We start from the raw sequence: 25,382 nt of genomic DNA, 5'->3' as shown, positions 1-25,382 counted from the left end.
ACGGTTTTAGGGCTCACTCTGCAGAGCATCTGGACACAGAGTCTAAGAGTGAAACCCTAACCACTCTTTGTACTTTGACATTGATTTAATACATAAAGAAATACCGAAAGGGGCGCCAATCTTTGGGGCCAATATCTCTAGGCACGGAACTCCGCCGGGCCAGTGCAAATCTATTGTGATCTGTAAATTGTTTTGAAGTGGTTATTTGGTGTTGTGGTGATTGATTCTTGACTTGGAGTGTCCAAGTCTGTTACAACTCGGGTCCCAATCAACATAAGATTGAAGAAATCCGTCATCCTGAAGTCAAGTCCACCTTTTGTTTCTGGCCGCAAAAGTCTTGTTTCAATGTCGTTGACAATGTCACACAAGCCTTAGCATGGAAACCACAACCGCATAATCAATTTTCAATGAGCGTGATTGCCTCCAATAAGCTTGTGGCTGGCCTTCGAGCAGGGAGGAGCCATTATTGACAAGGTCTCACGCAAAGTGACTTCAATAACCAAGGGGTAAAGATATGTACAAGCACTACAGTTGAGGACAACTGTTTAGAAGCCAGAGGGATGTTGCTAAATAGACTTTTTTCTTATTTTCTTATTTTCTCGAGTAATTTCTTTTTATTGAAATTAGGATATTTAGAGATGTGCACTTGAACCGTAAGGTTAGGAACTGTAGATCTACTGGAATTATTAAAAGCCATCAGGAACGGAAAACTCTGATGCGTCATATGATGGGTGACATTAAACATCGCGAAGGGGTTTTACCGTTAGTTCGGTGGGAGAGACCGAGAAACGAATATTCCTGATGCGTCACGTGATGGGGTGACGGGAGCATCGGAAAGGGAATATCTCGTGGGTCTGGCAGGAAACCCGAACTGGAAATAGGAATACGCGTAAAGACGCAAGCACAAGAATAAAGATGGGTTCAGAGAAGCTTTTCTTAAAAAGCAGAATATTTTAACGAGTTTTCCGGGAAGAGCAGACGCTTTCCCGCAAGGAATCTATGTTTGCATTGCATTCGTGCATGTGGTTGCATCCAGGGACGCCTGGGAAATGTTGTGCAAGGCATTGTTTTTAACTTATAAGGTTTTATTGAGTTTTTGAACAGGTTCAGACCAATTTTAAAAATATGCCGGCCGCCCACTTAATAAGTGGGCAGCCACTTAGAAAATAAAGCAACAAAACCAGCCAACGAATTCTCTCTCCCTATTTCGGGTAAAGCAACGGAAAAAAAAAACGGCCGCGATCTCTACGCGAGCAGCTATTCGTGCCGTGGCCAAGGAGCTATAAAAGCACCACATGCCCTCACTGAAAGGGAGGTTACCAACGTCAGCAAGAGAAGACTCTACCGCAAGAGATCGCGAGACTACGAAGCACAGAAGTCGCTTTTCCCGTGCAAGAGCGACAGGTATCTATTGTGGATTCGCCATACAAATTGTTGTCGCGTGTTTGTGTGTGTGTTTGCAGGTACTTCATCACGAAGGAGAAGCGAGAAGGCTTCGGCCCTACGCTTGGGAATTCCGGGAACGGAATTCGGAAATTGTCTGCGGAGTCTCGACTCCGAGTACAGACAGAAAAAGGATTGAGAGCTCGTCTCTCGGATTTCCCTTACGGGAAGGAACGACCATTGAGTCAGAGATTTAGAACGGAGGGGTTTTTCTCCGGTTCTTGTGCTTGTAAAAAGATTCTCCCTAATAAAGGATTCTCTTTAAGGGGGGGACCAGCCCATCTTCTGGTCCCAAATACTGTGTTGAACTTCTCCCTCAGCTTTGTTTAGTTGAAAGATTATATATTTTCATCTTGTTGATTATTCGTGTGCGCTCCCGTTTGTGACAGGCCACCTGCAGCCTTTGTCTCTGTTGATAGCACACGGAGGTTGAGGTGTTAGAACTTCATCTCCTATCCGATAATGCCTCCGGTATCTCCCACGAGCGGATTAGGCAGTGGGGGCGGTTTTGTCCATAGGCTGGCTTAAGGCCGGCATCTGTGCCTAGGACTTTACAAGTTCAGAGTCTATTTACTGTAGGTTTAGCCTTTAGGCCTTGTGTCACTTTTTGTTGATGTGGCATAAAGGTGACACTTGGCACAGTTATGTGAGGTGGCACCATTTCTGGCTGAGGTGGTTCTTTCAAGGGGGCCCCCATTTTTACAATGGGTCATAGGTGATTTTTTTGGCAGCCAAACGAGGGGGGTGCATATATCTCTCTCTCTAGTATCAAAGTTATATAAGCAGCTTTAGCTCTCTCTCTCTCTCTCTCTCTCTCTCTCTCTCTCTCTCTCTCTCTCTCTCTCTCTCTCTCTCTCTCTCTCTCTCTGTGTGTGTGTGTGTGTGTGTGTGTGTGTGCGCGCGCGCGCGCGTACCAGCGTTTCCTCTCTCTCAATGTAGCGTTTTCTCATTCCATCACTACTGATTTTTTGCGACAAAGAGGATGGTATGGCTGGTTGCTGCTGTTTTTAACCTTGTTGTGGGCTAATTTGGAGCACCCTCTTCATCTCTTCCTATCCTAGCCTATTCACATGCCCAAGTTCAACAATATGTTGATGTCAACAAAATGTTGCATTGGTCCACCATGTAGGTGTTGGCTTATGTAACAGCTCTACTTTGTGGATGTATTTAGTGATCACCAAAGGTCTGTAGGTAACAGTCCTCACCACAAACATGTTTCCCCCTTTTCTTTACCCTCGTTCCCCATTTTTTGGCTGCTTCATTGATCCCAGTTCCCCTTTTCATACGACCATGTACAAGAGTCAGCCAATGGAAGCTGAAAATTGGAAGATTAAAGCTGAGAGTATCACAGTTGTCAGCTGTTTAAGATTTTGTGCAGGAAGCGTGTGCATAGGAAAGTAGGTGCTTACAACAGAAAGGAAGAGAGAGCAGAATCCAAGAGGCACAAAATAGTTCAAAAATGAAAGGGTTGTCATACATGAAGTTGGCAAAATTGCAAGTGAGCGTGTGTGTGTGTGTGTGTGTGTGTGTGTGTGTGCGTGCGTGCGTGCGTGCGTGCGCGTGCATCACAGATACCTAAGGAGGACTCGGCAACCTAACGCACTACCCATAAGTAGGTGAACTAAACAATGGTGCAGTTTGTGTGTGCCTTTCTTTGGTTCCACGGGGGGGGGGGGGGGGGGGGGGGGGGGGGGGGGGTCTCTCACGTGCCTCAGTGTTAGTGAGAGACTTCCATTGCACTACAGCACTCCGTTTCCATTTCTATTCTTCCAATGTGCGGACACCTCTCTCTCTCTCTCTCTCTCTCTCTCTCTCTCTCTCTCTCCACGCACTTAATGAAAAAACGAGGCAGGAAGAGAAGAATACGTCGGCGTCGAGGGGAGAGCGTGCATATTCAGCAGCTGCCTTGTCGCGTGCTTTCTCGATGGAGAACTCGCGCTGTATCTCGTGGCGAGGTAGAAGCGAGTTGGGATCCATCGTGCTGTTCCTTTCTTGCTCCTCGCAAAATGGAATTAAACGTGGAGAGGGTTTAAGGCGAGATTTTACGAGAGACAGGTTGTATTATCACTGGAAGTGCTGTGAGATGGTGATGCTGGTTTGGTTGAGCATTCGACCACCATGACTGGGTCATGGGTTCGGTCCCTGGGTTCGAATGGGACCAAGCAACGTTATTAGCGCGTGAATCAAAAAGGAAAAGCATTCTATCATGAGATTTTATTTTGATTCAAAAGGTTGTTGAAACAAAGTATTGTGAAGAATTATACTTTATTGGATATGCATGCCAAGTATTTAGATGAGTTAATGCAATGGATATGACATCATGTTGTGTAAAAGTCTCATTAATAAGCTCCCAAAAGAGCAAACAAATCTTGGAGGATTCTCAAACAAGGGCATCATTGTCAACTTCTTACTAACTTAATCAAAAAAACATCTTGCATGTCTATCCAAATATAACTACTATGAGCTTGTTTGTCCTATCCATGGTGGATGTGTTGTGTAACACACTGTTGGGAAATAAGAGCAAGGGGCACCTCTATAGCAATGTCTCCCAATAGCTCTCAAGACACAAGATCAGCATCACAAACCATATCAAATGGACTCCCACAAAACCACAACTCGAAGGCAAAGTGATCTCTTGGGAATTCAAGCATACTCCCACCCAAAGATCCCATGAAAGCTAGAAGAATCACTTGCCCTGGCATGGAAATATAGCAGCCCAGGCGAGCCAATGCATTGAAGGAAAAGAGCTTCCCTCTTCACCGATAAATTCTTTAAAACCACCATTTCAAAGTGTATATATGCCACAAAACATGTAAGCCTTCACAACTTTACCTACCGTACACCAAACTGCCTCCAGGCTGTCGTATCTTGTACCTTGCAAGAAACACTATCCAAAAGGGATGCTTTAAAGCCTCAAAAATCATCTACATTTTTTGCAACAAAAGTTCTGAGGACACCAAATTTCAAATCTATGTGCCACCACGTGCAAAATTGGCTCGAACACCAAGTTGCCATGGCACACTACACGCAAAGGAGGCTAGTCAAGGGCAAAAATTTGCATCCCAAAGCATGGAGTGCTACAAACGGAGAACGCGGAGAGCCCTGCAAAATACTCGAAATAGCGTACAACAAGCCATAAACGAACACAGCTACGTACATGTCGACTCGCACCAATCCATAATCGAGCTCAACACGAACAGAGAGAGACAGAGAGCGAAAGAGCATGTGCAGACGCACCTCTTAGAGAGGAGTGCTACGCCGGCACGGCGAGAGAGGAGAGAGGAGAGGAGAGAATAATGACACAAGCATTGGGTGCAATCTCCCCCCGTGCAAGAGTGACCATTTCCCTCTTGCATGTATTTACTTTATAGATTTCTTGAATGGTCAAAGCGAGTACAAACTGGCCGGCTAGGCATAAATGGCCAAAGCTCATAAAGAGCACTTGAATAATCAAATATACATAAAATATATTATCCTTTCACAACAACCTAGCTCGGTCAAGCCTTTTCCACCTGTCAGCCTGCTGCAGGTAAATACCAAAATATCAATTCCATTACATGCCTCTCTGTTAGAAAGCAATTGTCCTCAGTTGCAAATATAAGAATCTGTAAACTATACTTGTCAAAACAGTGATTAGAAATCTGTGTCAAGAATAGCACATAGTAAAAACAAAAATTTATGAAACGAAAAAACATTGCTTATGCCTGATGTAGTCATCCACATACTACCTATTCTAGTGTCCCATACCACTAGAATAAGCAGTATATATCATACCCTGATGAATCAGGATATCACTGGTTACACTCATTATTCAATAATCAAGTCTTATCAATCTCAAGTTCAATTCCATAAATACTGTCACAGCAGAAAAGCATCATATACCAATTCCCAATCCAAATCCAAATATCTGCCAACATATATCTAGTTCAAATCCAAATCCAAATATCCTTCATTTTGTATACCTGGGTAACAAAATCATACCAGTTACAGTGGTGGCCAGCCACTGCAGCATGATTTTGTGATCAGTGTTGCCTAGATCGGCGAATCTACACCAATAAGACGTGCTGCCTAAATCAATAAATCTACACAAATGCTGCCTAGATCGGCGTATCTGCATTTACCATCGTGAATCTACAATTTATTAGTGTGCTACCTAAATCGACGGATCTGCACAGATAACTAGTGTTGCCTAAATCGACGGATCTGTACAGATAACTGGTGTTGCTTAAATCGACGAATCTACACCAGGATGAGCATTTACACACTGCCTAAATCGGCAAATCTGTGTGCATATAACCAATGGACTGGACAAGACATAAAAAAACAAAACATTTACTACCTGTGTGACACCACATTGGAGTATAGTTGAGTAGCAAAGTACTTACAAATTGTTGTTCACTAACTCAAAGCACCGTAGCTCATATGAGTAGCTTCATAGCTTAATGCTAAATCCTCTCAATAGAAATTACATGTAGTGCAAGCCATAACTTTACGGATGCTTAATTTCATATGCCATAAGAAAATGCAAAGAAGTAAAAACTCTTTTTCCTTTCAAATTGTCCAATGGTATTATCCCTATTGCAAACTGCTAAACTTTGTGTGCCTTAAATATATGCACCAGAAAAAATAAACCTCCAAGGAAGTAAAGAAAGTGAGTATTATCATAGTAGTATGTTAAGGGATGTCATTGCAGTATAGGTAGATGAAATATGTTGCGTAATTGATGAGATCTTAAGAAATAGCCATAGATATATATAGGAATGGATTCATAAAAGAGAATTAATATGTTGTGGAAAACAACAATAAATTACGTACCTGGAGGTGATTTGAAGGAGTGACTAGTATTCAAATCATCAAATGATAAACTAGTGCTTGAAAATAAAGGTCAGCAACAAAATTCATCATTTGATTAATGTCACGCAAGATAGAACAAACCAAAGTATAGATTCCATAAAGTTCAAGTCATACAAATGGGTGTCATATATCGGTGAGGTGGACTGTATATGTGAGGAAGTTTTAAACCATTGATTGTTGTCACAAGAAAATTAGAAGCAAATAGATTTCACATTTAGATCATACAGTCTTGGCACCTGGACAAGAAAATTGCGAAGCCAAAGCCAAAAATAAATTAAGGTGGAACACAAACAAAAAGCGAGCCATAACTCTGTTGAAACCGAAATGTGAGACAATTGAGCAGAAAGAAAAACATTGTAGGTCAACTTAATAGCATAGATCAAGTTTAGTCACAAATAAAGAGAGCAACTCATAAGAAAGCAAAGAGAATGGAGCATTTATCAAACGGGAATATGAGACCGGGGGATTATGTTATAGTAACTTGAAATACTCTTGTTAGATATATATATTCAAATACTCAGGCATGATATATATATACCCTTAAAATACACCTAGAAATTAAACTGATAAGCAATCTATCTAAGCCAAGTCTGTGTACAAATGTAGTGCGACAAGGGGGAGTAAACTTTTGTACAAGAGGTAAGTAACTTAAGTTTACATTCACAATGGTCTAAAACACTCGCTTAAGGTCAGGTCCGTAGATTAATGGAGGTCTTGGATCCCATCTCCCATGTCCATGGGAGATATCACGTACTACTACATGAGTTCTGCAGTAGCTTTGGAGATAGTGTTTAATATATTTGGCATAGCTACTAAGAAGTATTCAGAAGTCATAATACAATGCTGGTTTCTTGTAGATATCCTCCTATGGAAAATAACGTCATGGACTAGGAGTTGAGTTAGTAAGGGTTGGGGTTAAACTTTGAAGCCTCTGTCGATATTTATGCTCAAGCTTGTAAAATTTCACCAATGTTATTTAAACTAGCTAAAATAGAAAAACATTGGCTAGATTCCAGGCTGTCCTTCAAGTAAACCGGCAAAGTTTTACAAGTTTTGGTGTGAATACCTGAAAATGCTTTGAATTTTGACCTAAAAACAAAAGAGCTTTAGGTGTGCCCTTATTTTCCTCAGTTAGGAAAATTGTGTTTGGCAAGCGCTAACTTGATCAACAAACATTGCTATGATTACTCTGATCCAAAGTTTGATTTCCACCATTGCTCGCTCAAAAAGAATTTCTCGTGAAATTTTTTGTAGGAACTACTTTTGATGGCCATCTTTGAATGGATACAACAAACACTGAAATGCCAAGAGACGTAGCAGCGCTTATCTTCACCTTCAACATAGACACACAAATCTCAAAGCCAAAAAAAAAAAAAGGCACACGCCGATAAGGTTGAAAACTGCAACCCTTCCCACCTGGGGAAAGTATGTCTTAGCTTACAATCATGCTGCTTGAAAAGTCAAGAATGCCGCTGAGGAGCAGGAGGAAAAGGAATCGTCCCGCTTGGAATTTAAGAGAAATAGTGTAAAAAGAAGAAAAAAATGCAAGTCATTCAGCTAAACTTTCCTCTTTCTGTGTATGGTTAGGAAAATGATTTGTGTCGAACACTGCTTCCCACCACAACTTACAAGCATGGCAAAATATTGTAGCTCTTCACACCACTAACGCGCAAGGTGCTCAGCAAGCATCTCAAGGAAAAGAACCCTATACAATGAAAGGTTCATCTTTTGAAATCCCTTCAAATATTAACTCTTAAATTATATGAATTTTATAAATGGATAATGGTTATATGGTCTTGTGGACTACTACAATGCATCTGCTATAATAAGAGAAGAAAACCGTGCAAAGAAAAGCAAGCCTTAAAAATAGTGTATATTAGAAGTACTGGCCCGAGCTACAAGTTGGCAAATCTCATAAGCAATAATAGAATGCTCCTCCAACCTTGGCATAGAAATGCTCATCCAGTAATATGTTTACTGGCTTCACATTGCAATGTACGATGTGCTTGGCAGATTGATGATGCAGATATTCCAGACCCTTGGTGGTATCCAATGGAGGTGCGTCACCTTGTCTCCCAATTGAGGGTCTCATGTGCTGATGATCCATTATTGAATGCAACCTATTTAGTAGGCTCTGCTTTCTTTATCTGCCTACAGCCTAGTTCCAATCAAACAATCGATTCTTCCTACAACTTGCTTCCCATCAATGGCGTTCCTTCCATGCCAAACCCTCGGTTGTGATGGTGGTCTCTCAAGGCGCATGCCGCAGCCCTTGTGAGCAGAATATTGCTTGTAATGCCGCCTTGACGCCCTGTGGAGAGATAGAGAGAGAGAGACAAGAGTCCGGGCCCGAGCTACAAGTTGGCAGACCTCACAAGTAGTTATAGAATGCTCCTCCGACCTTGGCATAGAAATGCTCATCCAGCAGTATATTTACTGGATTCACATCGCAATGTACGACGTGCTCGGCAAATTGATGATGCAGATATTCCAGACTCTTGGCGGTATCCAATGGAGGTGCTTCACCTTGTCTCCCAATCGACGGTCTCATGTGCTAATGATCCATTACTGAATGCAACCGATTTAGTAGGCTCTACTCTCTTTTTTCTGCCTACAGTCTGGTTCCAATCAAACAATTGATTCAAGATACAACTTGCTTCCCATCAATGACGTCCTTCCATGCCAAACCCTCGGCTATGCTGGTGGTCTCTCAAGGCGCATGCCAGAGCCCTTGTGAGCAGAATATTGCTTGCAATGTTGCCCTCTTCGACTCTTAACAACTTGACACCCTGTGGAGAAAGAGAGAGAGGGACAAGAGTCGTGCAGACTCCGACACGATGATGTTTTTCCTGTTGTCTTGTTAATATTGCAGGCCTGTGTGTACTATCTGTACATTTGGAGCGATTAGAGATTTACGAGTTAGATGGGGCATCGGATTGGAAGATGAGAGAGAGAGAGAGAGAGAGAGAGAGAGAGAGAGAGAGAGAGAGAGAGAGAGCGTATGTCGCACGTGTCAATGCAAGGGACGTATCAATACACTGTGTGCGAGCCACAAATGGCTCCAAGCACACAACTAGACTAATCTAGCAAGCTCAAGAGAGCAAGGGTGTGTCACTCACCGTCCTACGCTCGCCTTCGTGGAGGATTCCTCGCCGCGAAGAATAAGGAGCTACCATCGTGCCGTGCTCAAACGCCTCCCCACCGCCATGCCCATCGTCGCAATGCTCGATCGCACACACTCTCTCTCTCTCTCTCACGCATACACACACACACACACACACACACACACACACACAAGGAGATGATGATGAAGAAGAAGAAGATGAAGATGGAGCAAGAGCACTCTTCAATTGCACAAATGAGAGAATGAGTGATTTTTAGGTTTAGGTGACTTTTATATGAGCTTGCCTATTCACACTTGGGCACCCATGCAAAGCCAACTAACCCTTGAATGTTCCAGTTAGAGTGCCCCTCTCGTCAGCGATCACTCTTACCCTTTCCCTATTGGATCGACAAGCCCGGTACCTGACTCTACCAAATTAATAATGTGGTGTCTGTCGTAGGTGACAGAAATGTGCGCGAGGGTTAACATGCCTCCCTTCCTGATGTAGATTCCGTCCTCGAAAGCTATTGAGTCGAAGCTCATTCGTCGAGGCGGAAGAGCATTTGAGATGAATGTCCTTAGCCTTGTTCAGTCACTGCAAAATCAAACAACAGTGGCACAATAATTGCATTCTCATATACAATTAAAAAGCATATGCAGTTGTAGGTAGACAGATTGATTGGTAACAAAATTTTAAACCATTTGTCAGTAAACATTAAATTGTAATATAATCCAATGCATAAACAGTTGTAAAGGTCAAAAACTAAACAAGTATGGGGCCGCTAATTTAACGGTCAAAAGACACTAGAGATAAACTATTAATACCATGGGCAAGCTTCTCAATTTTCTATGGTCAATTAAGTTGTTTAATCGCGAGAGCCAAGTATTTCATGTTCGAGGGCTGACTAGAGGCTATGCCTAGAAGACCTTGTAGTTAAGATACGATAAAAGGAATTGCTCATGAAATCATCGCCTTATTTATTTCCTTCTCTTTGACCCCCCAAAGTTTTTTCACATTGATTTAATTTTGATGTGTGTGTTTATTTTGTATGCTTTGGGTTTTTTGTTTTTCAAGGAAAAGCGCCCACACTGGGAACCTCTAGGGCTCTAGTACCATAGGCAATACATGTGAGTGAAGTACCAAATCAAGCTGAGATTTCTCTTCTAGCTTAATATTTTACATTGTGGCACTTTGATTTTTTTGGTTGTTCGATTTAAGCATTTTAATTTTGTAACTTTGGGGGGTCATATAACACTGTTATTCTCCCTAAGCTCATCACACTAGTAAACTCCCTTTATAATACTTAAGCTAAAGGTCAATAGGGACTAAGCCCACTAGAAAGCCCTAGTACATTGCACACAATGCTACCTAAATTGGATTAAGAACCTAAGTAACCATTGATTATGAGGAAGGCATTCCCCATGGTATAAGAGAAGATCTCTAATGCATAACTTGGTCAAACTAGCTTAGTCCTACTGCTTGTTTTTTAAACCTAGACAAGTGATTATGAAAAAAAAATTACATTGAATTTAATGTTTGGTACTAAGAAAATGCGCTGAATATTATGCTACCAATCACAATTAAAGCACAAAAACATAAATGCAAAAAAGATAAGGGGCCATGCTAATGGACAAGAAACACCTGCTTGTGTTGATGATCGCGCTTGATTTGAAAAGTGGACGAGAGAAAGATTCCATGAAGGTCCAAATCCTAACAACAGCAACATGTTCCTGTACACACTAGGAAACACAAAGAATACCTCTAAGAGGCACATCAGTGGGAAGAAAGAACTTTGCTAATCACTAAACTCTAAAACAAAAACACTCATATCATACTAATCCTACCTACCCTCCATCACTCGAGTGATGAGGATCAAAGGTGTTTGATGACATAGGTTTCTGTTTCAATGTACCGGATGTGAATGTGTAGGTCTGGGTTAATGTTTTGACTTTTATTGTGCATACTCGTTTGCTAATTGCTCTTGCTCTTTACTTTTTTTCTTTTTTGTGAGTATAAGGCTTTATATATACATTCCCTAAGATTGGTGATTGAGAGGTCTGGGAAAGAAGGGTAAGAGGGAAATAGATCAATAGGCTGACGTGAATGAAGACTTTCCCCCTTCCTTGGGTACGTCATACTGTTTGAAATGTACTCGCCACCCTTTGAAACCAATTGTTCTAGTTGGTAATAGGTGAGGATTTTTACCATTAGTTTTCTATTATCTTAGGTGCCTCATCGAGTTGCAAGGGTAGTAAGGTACTGTTCCAGGATCGAACTTGAAGTGGTTCATCAGGTGATTCTTGAACACTGAGAGGTGTGGATTCCTTTGTAGCTTTATGGAGGTCCACTATTGTAGGTGGAGGCTGTGGAGAAGCTTTTACCTCTATGGCTTCATTACATGAGGAGCTAGAAGCTTCATGGGACCCCCCCCCTTCTTGAGCTAGGTGGAACTAACCGTTCTTTCTTCGGTACTCAAACTAGCTCTGGAGCGGGTGTGTAGCATTCTGTGATTTTTTTCTTTCCACGATCGTCAATTCGTTTTGGAGCTACAAGATTGGGCGTACATGGGTCAGGTGACAGGTAAGAACACAATTTACGTTTTGGCACCCAGACTTGATCATTTTCTTGATAGTAGCCTTGGGCTTCCAATAGTCGTTTAGGAATCCACTGCCACGTTTCCTTACATTTTTTGGGGCGAGTGGGATGCTTCTTACAAGGCTTCTATTTTTTAGCACTAGCTATGGTCGCTAAAGAAGCTTTAGGAACCCACTTGTATGTTTTCTTTGTTATATGAGGATGAGTCTTGTCAGAAGCTATATGCATTGCTTCTAGCATATTTAAGGGTACGAGCGGTGGCATTCATCCCCCTCAGGTGTTACCCAGGTCGTCCCCCTGTTTCCCCAAGTGTCTATGGTTGCCGCTAGGTGGACCCAATCCACATTGTCTGACTCAATCATCCCAGGTAGTACGTCCATATAAGGAGAATCTTCCCCAACATCAGTGTCCGCTTTACACGTGTAACAATACTGCAATGGGGCCGAGTGAACTGTGGTGTCAGATCTATGATCAATTATAAACCTACTTCCTAGGGGATGTGCTCGACCAGTTACAAGATCCACTCGAATGACAGAATCTTGGAACTGCAAGTAGACATGGCTTTTAGACCAATCATGCACCCCATCTTTGCTTCCTGTTGAGCCAGCAGAGGATCACACCCACATTTTTGCTCACACTCATCATTTTTGTAACCATTGATTGTAATAAATGTCTTTCCGACATTGATTTTGAATTGAGCCATTCATTAAGTAACGGGACTCAATTGAGTTTCCAGCTTGTAATTCCGAAGTAATTTCACTTGCTGATGTAATTAGTTAGAGATGTTCTCACCTCCAAGGCTGAGGTATATAAGCCAAAGTTTTTGTAACCTAAGGGGATTCAGATTATTAATCAAAGAGAGTTTTTGAGCGTCGTGACTGTGTCTGAGAGAGAGTGAGAGAGAGAGAGAGTCTTATCTACTTGCTACGCGAGCTACGGAGCCGCCATTGGAGAAGCGACACCGCCATTGTGTTAGCAACGGCGAGAGCTACGCACAGATACCAAGAGTGCGCGCTATCGGCTTCTATGTGTGGTAAGTTCCTACGAGCTTCGGTGTGAGTTTTCTTCCAACTCGTGTGTCGGAATAGAGCGTGCAACATATCTATAGAACCACAACGAGTAGAGCTACGCATTAGTACCATCGGGGTCAAGTTTCGGTCACCTGTATTTTTCGGCCTGTCTTCATACGCGTTTACCGCACGGAGTGATTTTAGGTTGATTTTGCAGTTCAAGTCTTTAGGGTGTTGTTCTTACCTAGTGCATAGACTTCCCCTTGAGTTTGAGATCGATTCAATGATTCTAGATCCTGTTTCGTATAGCATTCGTTCGTAGTACGGATTTCAGTCACTTGCGTATTTTAGAACTTAGATTTGATTTCCTTAGTAGTGATTGTCATTAGAAGGTCGAGTAGGTGATTTGACACCCACCTAGTTGTTTCCATGCGCCTGCGGGTCAAGCTTCGTCCTCGTCTGACAAATTTTGTTGTTGGTTGAGTTCTCGCTATTTAGCTTCCGCTAGCGGCGTAACCGCCTTAACACTTCCCTATGAAAGGTCGTCCTAAGATCATCTCAAATGCCATAGTGTGCTTGGAGAAATCCATAACAATGAAGGTTATTCTTATTTTATATACAAAGACCTTGATCTTGAGATCTTCTAGCATCCTAATACGTTTAACAATAGACCCATTGGCCATCTTCACTACTATGGTTGTGCTCGCAAGGTGAGGTCTTCCCATAGTTTCCCATCAATTTTTAGTCACAATACTAACCCCAGCGCCACCATCAAGGATTCCCTTCACAGTTAATCCCTTGGTAGTGATTGGTATGGTTACATTGGATTCATCTCCCTCAAAGTATTGTCCCAGCTTGTTAACAGGTATTTTTACCACAAGGTTCTCATATAGGTTGGGTTGTGGATCTAAGTGTTCCTTCTCTACCCAGCTCCATCCATATGTGCAAATTGTGGTAGCCCAACCTTCAGTTCTCCATTGAGGAAAGCTCAAAGAGCTAAGACTAGCTCAGGGTCTTTATATAATTTGGACATGATGGTGGTTCTAACTTCTGAAGACATGAAATCCATCAATTTGGCAATGTTTAACTGCACCTTTTGGACTTCAGTCCCTTGACGTGGGGAAGATGGGATCTCCATTTCTTTGATAGGATCAGGTAGTCCCTCTGTAAACATTCTTTCCATCAAGAAGTGAGTACACCCACTTTCCCATGACTTTAAGTCACTTTCTTCTTGGATGACACTAGGTATGGCTAAGGGTCTATGGACTTGGTAAGGTTGTTGTTGCATAGGGAATACTGTGTCTTTAATCTGAATCTGCCTAGGTGCTAGCTCTAGATCCCTTTGGGTATCTTCTACCAAACTCCTTAATTGCTTGACTCACTCAGTCTCCTCTGTAGGGTTTGGATAAGTTCCTATCTTCTTCTTGGATCCTGGCCATTGTGGCTCATGAAGATCTTCTCGTTGGTTTCTATCTTAGTGGTCATTTTGATCTCCATGGTTTCACTTGAATCAGAATCCTCTTCAGCGTCGTTCATATATACGGGGTTGTCACCAGTCCCTATGTTGGTCTTTGACCTGGGATCTGACTTCGCTACTTTTTGCGATCTCTTCCTTCGTGTTTTCTTCTTCTTCTGATATTGGGCAATTGATGTCGTGTCTCTTTCCTCAAGAATATAATTTTGTTTTTGGAGCATCGACCGTGTGAGTACGTTTACTGGTACCACATGTGTACTTTGTGATGGCTCCTCGATAACCTCAATCAAGTTTAATGGCATGATGTTCGGTGCATTTGGATTATATGGACATTGGGCAATCAAATGATCTATGCCACGTCGATTATACATGAGTATCGGCATTGTAGACGTGCTCGCTTGATTGGTTTGCATTAGTGTGGCATTCTTTTGTAGCCTAATAGGACACTCGGCCACATGATGTGGACCTCCACACTCATAGCATTGAAAGAGGTGGTCTCTTAGCAGTGTAATTGATATTTGGCCTCTTGCAGCAAGAGTGGCTACTTGATAGACATATTTGACTTGTCCCCAATAGTCCTCCATGTAGTATTGTGGACTTTCTTCAAGCGCATCCATCCCATAGGCAATATTAGGGTCTATATCTTCCTCACAACCTTCCAAACAAGCCATGGATGACTCACAACCCACTTGATTCACAGAAGTGATTCTTGGATCTGGTGGTTGCGGTCCTAGCACTGGAGGTGGTAAGGGTGTTTTTTGAACAACATTTTGGGCCCTAGGAACATTGTGTTGTGATGTTTGTTCAAGAGGTGGGGCCGGCATCAATGCAGGCACTCGAGGTGTGTCTATCCATGCTAAGGTTGTGGTCTATTGGCCATCACGCGCTTAAATACTATGCAATCCTTAGCTTGATGACCATACCTCCCACAGGCATTGCAGTTCCCATTGAATTTTACTCTAAAAGTAGGGCATTCACTAGTACTATGTGGTCCACAACATACTGAGCATCATTGTTTCTCCCTTCTTGGATACACATGATTGTTTTGCGGAGCAAGATTGTCTCTAAGACTCTCTTGAATGGCCTTGGTGAGGTCTGTAAAGTCATCTCAAATATCTTTGGCTCCTTAGCAATAGGCTTTAGGATCATTGGCTAATGCCCCGATAATTGCAAGCTAATAGATTTAGGCTCAACAGACACTCTTTCTCCTTGAATCATTAAATTATCCTCCAATTGGATTGCATTGGTGGTGACTGCTTTCCAAGAGGTAATACCTCTAATGACTAGGCCATTGTAGATATCCTCATGTCATAATCCCCTAATGAATCTATCAAGCAATTGATTATTATTGAAGCGCTCATTTGGATTACAACAAGAATTCAAATGCTTCAAGAGACTAATAAAGTCTCTCACCGACTCTCCTTCCTCTCATTGGGCTTTCTGGAGCTGAGAGGCTACACCCCAAAGCACTCCCTCTCGTATGTATTCTTTTAAGAACAATCTCCTTAGAGTAGGGTAATTTGTTTTTCCTTCCACCCTTAGGGTTCTATACCAAACCCCAACCTTTCCACTTAAGGTTAGGCTTAAAGCATTACTCTTATGCAGGTCATTGTGTTCTCCTAGAGAATCGCATGTTTGTTCAAACACTTCAATATGCTTTCTCACATCCCCGTCTCCACTAAATTTTTGTGTGAGCTTGGCTATTTGTACAGCCTTACTTCTAGGTTCTCTATCAGGCATGTTACGCATATTCTCTGCAATAGATCGACCGATAGCTTGAGCAAATGTTGCCAAGTCACCTAATTGAGCAAGAACCGTGGGTGGAGGTGCTCCAGAGACTACATGTGGAGTAGGTATTGGCATTGGGCTTGGCGCATAGGAAGCCCTTCGATTCCACGTTTGGTACGGTGTTGTGCCATGTGGTGGTCCAAAGTTCATATGTGTGGCCCTAGGCATAGCAGACATCGAATGTGACATGCTAATGCTAGCCGGTATGGTCCCATGGAAATAAGAGCTTGGGTGTTGTGGTTGTGGAGCATAGGTAGTTGAAACAATGGGAGGGGTAGGGACTACATGAGTACGAGGACCTATAGGTATATACGATTGGTACACACTTGTAGGTACTGTTGCAGGCATTGAGCTACCATGTAGCGGTGCTTTACTAACAAATGAGGTCCATGGAGTGTTTCATGGAATGCCCATCATTGGGGTAGGCATGCTAGCCATGGTGTCATGAAGGGAAAGATGGCCTAGACTTGGAAAAGTAAAGCTATCACTTGTAGGCTCAGATTGCACTGAGGCCCGGTGAAACAACATATGGGGGATCTATCCCCTTGTTCTGTCTCTCTAGCTCAATAACCCTATGGATGACCTCACAAACTCTTTGTTGCTGATCCTTCACACTAGTAGCACCCGTTGTGCATTGTAGGACATCTAACCAACCCACGTGATAGGTGTGACCTATGTATAGGTCAGTTAGAGTTTTTGTTTGTAGCTCGTACTCCAAGTTCTCATTTAGGAATGCTCCATCTAGGCTTGAGGTGCTAGGGTGTCCTTTGAGCTAGATGCAATGTTGCTCTCTATGGGTTGACCCTTAGTGGTCGCTAATTCAGGAGCACTCGATTGCTCTCCTAGCAAAGATATTGACATAGGCGCTTTCTCTTTTAACTCTCTTCGTTGCTCCGCCTTGCGTAAGCTCTCGATTTCCTTTTTCCTAGCCGCGATGATATATCGCTCAACCTCTTGCACTTCAACAAGGCTTCTACCATCAGGTAATATAACCTCGAAGGGAAATAGCTCTCAAGAGTCAGGGGGTGCAGTTAATGGAGTATTCACGTGCACACTCTCTAAGAGCATAGGGTCTACGTTGGTCATGAATGGCGAATTTACTTCCCCACCCCCCTCATTTACATCGTTACCTCCATATCCGAAGCGAGTGGCTCTACTAAAGGTTTCCTTCAAGCAGCTAAGCACGCTCGGCCCGGACCGTGGACCCATGGCATGCATGTCTTGGCTTGAGCTATCGGGATTAGTCATTGGGAAACCCTCCATGACGTCGTAGTTAGAGGAAGAGTCACTAGCCGCTATGTTTGGGTCTTGGTTTGTACTACCTTGGGTCCCTGCCGAGGGCCCGGAACCTAAGGTAGGTGGATATTGAGGACTTGTGTAAGTCGAAATGCTCTTTAGTTGCTCGGCCTCTAGCACACGACCAGAGTACAGATGCATGTACCTTTGGCACCCTACAAGCGTCGGCAAATAACCTCGAAGGTTAACCGCTTACTTTTTTAGGCCTCTGTTTTCACTCATTTTTTTATGTTTTTTAATGATCGGTTTTTGGATTAGAGCGTGTGATAGCTCAAAACGAGTATATTGCTTAAGGGGTTGTGGTGTGCTTTACAGCACAGCATTCGGTTACTCGAAGCTCTGTTGGTCCTCAAAAAGGTCGATTTTTACCTCCGTGTGAGGCTAAAATACGTAATTTTAAAGGGGGACTGAGGCCTGAGCCCTGAGCCTGAGCGTGGGCTTGGGCTCGAGTCTGGGCTTGGGTCTGGGGGATACTCCCAATTCCGGTCCTACCTTTAAAATTTTATTCTATTTTATTTTATTTTTAAATTATTATTATTATTATCATTATTATTTTGGATAAGGTCGCCGCGATCGCGCTGTGCACGCGAGCACACACACCTCTAACCTACCTGCTTACAACTAATAGAGCTATTGTTACACACTAACACACTACTACAGCAACTCATTAGCTAACAGAACTACTTACTGTACTTTACACAGAACTAACATTATGGATCTACTACCTTAATTCTAACACCTTATCACAGAGAAAACACCCTATGAATAGAAAAAACATAGTACCTTTTAATACCTTATTAACAAAACAATACACAACAGCAAAACAAACTCCTTCTCAACACACACACCTTCCTTCTCTACCTTTCCTACGTTTCAAAATGCACCACAAAGTAGCATAGAGTGCTACTCGAGCTTAATGCAGGGCATTCCCCGGCAACGGTGCCAAAAATTGCACGTCTGTCGCACGTGTCAATGCAAGGGACTTACCGATACACTGTGTGCGAGCCACAAATGGCTCCAAGCACACAACTAGACTAATCTAGCAAGCTCACAGAGCAAGGGTGTGTTACTCACTCGTCTTCATGGAGGATTCCTCACCGCGAAGAAGAAGGAGCTACCACCGTGTCGCGCTCAACCGCCTCATCGCCGCTGTGCCATCGTCGCAATGCTCCATCGCACACTCTCTCTATCTCTCTCTCTCTCTCACGCATACACACAGACACAAGGAGATGAAGAAGAAGAAGATGAAGATGGAGCAAGAGCACTCTTCAATTGCACAAATGAGAGAATGAGTGATTTTTAGGTTTATGTGACTTTTATATGAGCTCGCCCATTCACATTTGGGCGCCCATGCAAAGCCAACTAACCCTTGAATGTTTTAGTTAGAGTGCACCTCTCATCGGCGATCACTCTTACCCTTTTCCTATTGGACCGACAAGCCCGATACCTGACTCTACCAAATAAATAATGCGGCGTCTGTCTCGTAGGTGATAGGAATGTGCGTGAGGGTTGAGAGAGAGAGAGAGAGAGAGAGAGAGAGAGAGAGAGAGAGAGAGAGAGAGAGAGAGAGAGAGAGAGAGTGATGTGCAATTGGGTGGTTGTGAGTCGTTTGGCTAGTAGAAAAGTGGTGCTTCCTCCATGGCTAGCAGTTGGCTAGAGATTTACAACTGTCCGCGATCAACGTCGTCAAACGTGCACGTGTCGAGGTGCATGCGGAGTCGCCAATGTGGTGGTGGGTGAGAAACTCGGAGACTGCATGCTTCACATGCATTAGGACTGTAGTGTGTCTGACGTGGCGGAAGCAGGTGACGACCCTGATTTGCCTCGTAATCACTGTGTCGTACAGTTGTTGGCCACATGAGTATTGTTGCAACTCATATCTGCACGTTCCATTGCTATGATGGCATTTCCTATGGCATTGCTGAGCAGGGTAGGATATTGGGGGTGGTTAAGTGTGATGTGGCCACGACAATTGCTAGTTAAGGCAGATGACTCGATGAGGAGCTGCCAAGAACTACTGAGTGAGCTGCAAAGCAGGGTAGGCTATGATGAGCATAGATGTGGGCATCGCAAGTGCATTGTGGTTATCTCTCTTCTTTCACCTTAGCATCATGCTCGCGAGCCTCCTACAGACTTCAATCAATCTTTTTTTCCCCATATGAAATTCAAAGGAAGGGGAGGTAATTATGAAGGTGGGTTCCTAGGTCGAGACTTTAATCTTCCTCTGCATTTCCTTGTTCTTCCTTTGCGCTTCCTTGTTTAATAATTCCCTCTTCTCCTTTGTCTAATAACCTCCCCAAGGCTTCTCGTGTCCAAATGAAGCAGACCTTGATAGAGAAATCTTGGAACTTCTTTCTTGTGACTCTGAAGCCATCATTTACAGACTCGAAATATTCCTATTGAATTTTCTCTATTTTCTTCTTCTTCTATTCCTTTCGATTCCAATTAATCATCTCTATTACAATCCAGGCTTATAAACAACCCCGAAGTCTACATGCTATCCTATTGTAATGGCTTGAAGTCTTGAAACAAGAATGATGCTATAATTACTAATCAAATTCTATCTTTTGTATGCTCGAGAATGGTCGCATACGACATGTTTGACTAGTCGATACTCTCAAATGTTATCGTGATTTAGCTTCTAGATAAAATCGCCTTCTCTACATTCCATAATCATGGTCAATTTGTTTAAATAAACCACACAATGATCAAACTAACACAATGAAATTTTGAGAGATAAATACACTTAGCTCTAGGATTCGTTCGTAATGAATTTTATCATGAGTGGTTTTTTTTTTGTGTAGGCTCTGATACCACTGCTACAAATGGAGAACGTGGAAAGCCCTGCAAAATACTTGAAATAGCGTACAACAAGCCATAAACGAACAAACCTACATACCTGTCAACTCACACCAATCCATAATCGAGCTCAACACGAACATAGAGAGACAGAGAGCGGGAGAGAGCGAAAGAGCATGTGCAAACACACCTCGTAGAGAGGAGTGCTATGCCGGCATGGCAAGAGAGGAGAGAGGAGAGGAGTGAAGAATGACACAAGCACTGGGTGCAATCTCCCCCCGTGCAAGAGTGACCATTTCCCTCTTGCACATATTTACTTTATAGATTTCTTGAATGGTCAAAGTGAGTACAAATTGGCCGGCCAGGCATAAATGGCCAAAGCTCATAAAGAGCACTTGAATAATCAAATATACATAAAATATAATATCTTTTCGCAATAGCCTAGCTTGATCAAGCCTTTTCTACCTGTCAGCTGAAGTAAATATCAAAATATCAATTCCATTACATGGAGGAGGCACAACGATCCAAAACCTACAAATTTTTAATATATGGCTGAACTTTTCAATGTTTGTACATTATTTTAAGTTATATACAAGTCCTAGTTCAAAAAACTCACGAACTCGCACTTAAGGCAATCCGCCAACTAGTGTTGGTCAAGCGACTTGCACTGCATGTACACGTGCTTGCTAAAGAAAGCTAAAAATTCCACCAACAATTTTCCACACACCCTTTTGGCACACGATGTCTTACAAAAAATGGGGTGTCCAAAATACACGCAACAACATGTAGCGTAAGAGACAACACCTGGATAGAAAGCTTAAGAATAATTTATGCTCGTACAAGTGCAATCCAATGTAGTTAGTCAAATTTGCAATATCTTGGTTTGTCCTCCTTTCTAGGCATGTTTTAAGATGTCCTTGCAAACAACAAATAACAAATCAGTGATAGATTTTCAATACTTTTTTGTTACACATGAAGAACACTAATCACATTTGTGCATGGTACACGCGCAAGAGAGGCTGAGTGATCAGACACACAAGACACATGATCGCCAAGTGGTGCTATTCTCCTTAGTTAAAATAAATAAAAAAAGATGCGCCCTTTTTTTCATTAGTGTGGGGGAGTCTTAGTGTTCAGATCTAGGTTTGGGCTTCCAATGTTGGACATGACCTACAACCAACTTTCTTCAAGTTGTGATAATATTTTGGATCAAAAGCTTGTTCACACTACCTGAGTGTGTTGTTGTAGTTATGGAAACCTTCATAGGCCTAAGAAAGGAGCTGGTACAAGGCTGACTTCTTTGCAGTATAAGAAGCTATGCATTGAAGCACTAGAGCTTTCTCTTGTGTTTATTTTGAGAATATTATTTCCTTTACATAGCGGCACACCTTTAGAGGTGACTGCTCCCGCAGCATGGCGGTGCTAGGGTGGCTATTGAGGAGAGTTGCGTAAAGTGGTACTACCACACAAGCATTGAGTAGCAGGTATAGCACATGAACCGCATTGTCAATAAAAAAATTATCATAAGATTTTACAAGATGCTTTGCTTCACCCAATTTCTTGGCAAAGGAGGAAAATTGCATGTGCAAATTTGATTTGCTCGAGAAGCTTGTCATTGAAAAAAGATGAAGCACACATCATACACCATCTCAGTAGGTTTCAAAGCTTGAAGTTTTGTTCCATACAAGATTAAGTTGCTTAGCTTTGGTTAAAATTCATAGGCATCTTCCAATTTTTGGCTCCACCTATGCAATTTTTACCTCCCATATTCATGTTCCCCCTTATGTACATTCAATCTTATCCAAATCCTCTTGATATCCACAACATGCAAGCCACTTCAAATGCAAGGAGGAGGGGTTGTTCTTGGGCAGCCTACAAGTATAGATGATTGTCAATGATGGCCCAGAGGGCTACTCTGGAACATGAGGGAGTGAGGGGCATATACCACGAGAGCAGGATTAAGTAGCTCTACAATGATAGAGAGAGTAGGAGGAGGTTAGCCCTAATTTGCTGAGTTGTTGCATCATTCGTTCTTTGATTTGTTGGGCTTTCATGCAGTAATGTTAATTCATTCGGTTGCATGCTATTCTAAAGTTGGCTAATTTGGTTGTGTTGGTTCTAATTGGCATCACTTTTCATGGCTCAAGGCTAAAGCTAGCTCTAATTAGCTAAGAAGTGTATGCCACATGGATGCATTCTCTAGCCAGAAAGCGCAAAATAGATATGATACTTCCCATGTAAAAATGCATATTCTGAAGAGAGTTAGCACTCCTAAATCATGAATTTAGAAGAGAAAACAATTTTTTAATGCAATTTTTATTTAGACATCGACATGCATTACTCTTAGCTTTGTCAAAAAAACTTACATGTGAAGGTGCCAAGGGAAGCGTGTGCGTGTGCGAGTGCCAGTGCGAGAGCAGAGAGAGAGAGAGAGAGAGAGAGAGAGAGAGAGAGAGAGAGAGAGAGAGAGAGAGCTGCTTTGGGTGGAGTGCACATCAACGTTATCTTGTTGCAGCTCCTTATTCTGTTGTATTAAAGAATAATTGTATAATGGTTATGTTAGTAGATGGGTTAGTAGTAAGTGGATGTCTGGCTAGTTGGCTTGAATCCCAACAAACTCCCACTTGAAGGCCAACGCAGCCCAAGTGACTTGGTATGTACAACCGTGAAGCAATCTAGTGGATTCAACTTATACCCATCAACTTACTGCAATGTGTAAACCGCTCCAAAGCTAAGCCTTTCGTCAAAGCATCTGCTGGGTTGTCGTCAGTGTGTACCTTGACCAAATCAATGAGCTTTTTGGCCAAGAAATCTCTCACGAGATGATACCTAACTTCAATGTGTTTCAATTTGGAGTGAAACACGGGATTCCTTGCGAATGCAAGAGCACTCTGACTATCACAATATATCATTGGAGTCTCATCAATGCCAATATTTTTGACCAAGCGAGATAACCATACCTCTTTACTTGCATCTGACAATGCAATGTACTCTGCTTCCGTAGTGGAAGACGACGTACAATCTTGAAGACATGACCTCCAAGATACTGCTGCTCCAACAAATATGAAGACATAGCCGGATGTCGATCTTCTATTGTCGACACAACCCGCATAGTCTACACCCGTATAACCCACACTGGATGCATCACTGTTCCCGAAGCGTAAACACCTGTCGATCGTAACTTTGAGGTACCTAAGAATGTGCTTCACTGCTTCCCAATGCTTGTTGCCAGGATTTTCCATATATTGGCTCACCACTCCTACTGCAAAAGCAATGTCTGGTTTTGTGGCCAGCATAACATACATGAGGCTGCCCACTACTGAAGAATATGGTACCTTAGCCATTTCAGATCGCTCAACATCAGATTTGGGTGCATCTTCCTTGCCGAGTTTCAAGAATGCATGCATTGGGGTACTCAATGATTTCCCCCCTTGCATATTGAAACGCTGCAAAACTTTCTCAATGTATGTTTCCTGAGATAACTCAAGAATACGACGTTTGCGATCTCTTTTGATTCGCATGCCAAGAAAGTGTGTAGCATCCCCAAAATATTTCATTGCAAAATTACTGCTAAGTGTTTTCTTCAAGTTGGCAATTTTCGCAATGGATTTCCTAGCTATAAGCATGTCATCAACATACAAAACTAGAATGATCATCGAGCCATCATCTAGCTTTCTTGTGTACAAGCAGTGATCCTCTTCGATCCTTGTATATCCTTGAGACCTCATACATGCATTAAATTTATGATACCACTACCTTGAACCCTACTTTAAGCCATAAAGTGCCATTTTGAGCTTACATACTAGCTCCTCACGAGATGAATTCTCCTGAACAAACCATTCAGGTTGCTGCATGTAAACATCCTCATCGAGATCCCCATGAAGAAATGTTGTCTTCACATCCATTTGGACAAGTTCCATGTCCTCAATCGCTACAAGACCAAGTACGGTTCTAAGCGTTGTCATCTTGACCACATGCGAGAAGATTTCATCAAAATCGACTCCCTTTTGCTGTTTGAACCCTTTGGCTACAAGTCTAGCCTTGTACTTTGAATTTGGATCACCTGAGGTAAATATCATCTTGTAAACCCATTTGCAAGCTAAAGCTTTCGCATCATTTGGCAGTTCTACCAACTCCCAAGTGTCATTAGCCAGAATCGAGTTATACTCAAATTCCATAGCCTGCTCCCACTTCACCACATCATCCGTCATCATGGCTTCTTGGTAGCAGCTTGGCTCACCGCAATCGGTCAACATGATGTAATCAAGACCTGGCTCAAAACGCGTAGGTGGAAGAGAGACTCTAGTAGACCGTCTCACTCCTTGACCATTGCTATCCACTCCCTCTGGAGCATTGCTAGTGGAAGGTACATCACTAGACCACTGAGTTGATTTCACTGTTTCTGAGGCAACATCCTCAAAAGTGAGTCTCCGAATTTCTATTTCTTGATAGGTTGTTTATGCATCTTCGACTCATTGAAGATCACATCTGAACTACGGATGACTCAACGAGATTCCAGGTGCCAGAGACGATATCCCATCTCTCCATTTGCACCATATTCAATGAAAATACATCTGTGTGACTTTGGCTCTAACTTCTCTCAAAGTTGTTTAGGCACGTGAGCATAAGCTTCACAACCAAAAACACGTAGATGGTCATAGTGGGGCTTACGTTTAGACCATAACTCTTCTGGAATCTCATAATTCAATGGCGTACTAGGCGAACGATTTATAATGTGCACTGCAGTCAGACGGCTTCTGCGCCTTGTGTGAGATTTTCTCTAGAAAGCATGGTTGTGACTCTTTCTTGAATCATACAATTCATACGCTCAGCAACTCCATTCTCAGCTAGTGTGTATGGTGCAGTAAACTACCTTTTAATCCCCCTCTTAGCACAAAAATTGTCAAACTCCTTGGAGACATACTCTCCACTGTTGTCAGTCCGCTACCTCTTGAGTTTCTTGCCAGACTGATTCTCAACGAGTGCTAAAAAAGTTTGGAACACAGGAAGAACTTGATC

General features: G+C 42.5%; 1 protein-coding gene across 1 annotated transcript in view; it reads right to left on the bottom strand.

Annotated features, from left to right (window-relative positions):
- LOC147461368 (mitochondrial import receptor subunit TOM20-3-like) overlaps nucleotides 1–3,501 on the bottom strand; it is a 93,035-nt gene extending 89,534 nt beyond the window's left edge. The window contains exon 1 of the mRNA XM_086500801.1: nucleotides 3,310–3,501. Within this exon, the coding sequence (XP_086356927.1) occupies nucleotides 3,310–3,420 (111 nt within the window). The 5' untranslated portion in view covers nucleotides 3,421–3,501. The remainder of the gene's footprint in view (nucleotides 1–3,309) is intronic.
- Between the last annotated feature and the right edge of the window lie 21,881 nt (nucleotides 3,502–25,382).

Source organism: Adiantum capillus-veneris, chromosome 3, assembly GCF_014529385.1.
Source record: "Adiantum capillus-veneris isolate H3 chromosome 3, ASM1452938v2, whole genome shotgun sequence".
NCBI lineage: Eukaryota > Viridiplantae > Streptophyta > Polypodiopsida > Polypodiales > Pteridaceae > Adiantum > Adiantum capillus-veneris.
Note: the sequence above shows the minus strand (reverse complement) of the source record. Positions and strands in the feature narration are given on the sequence as shown.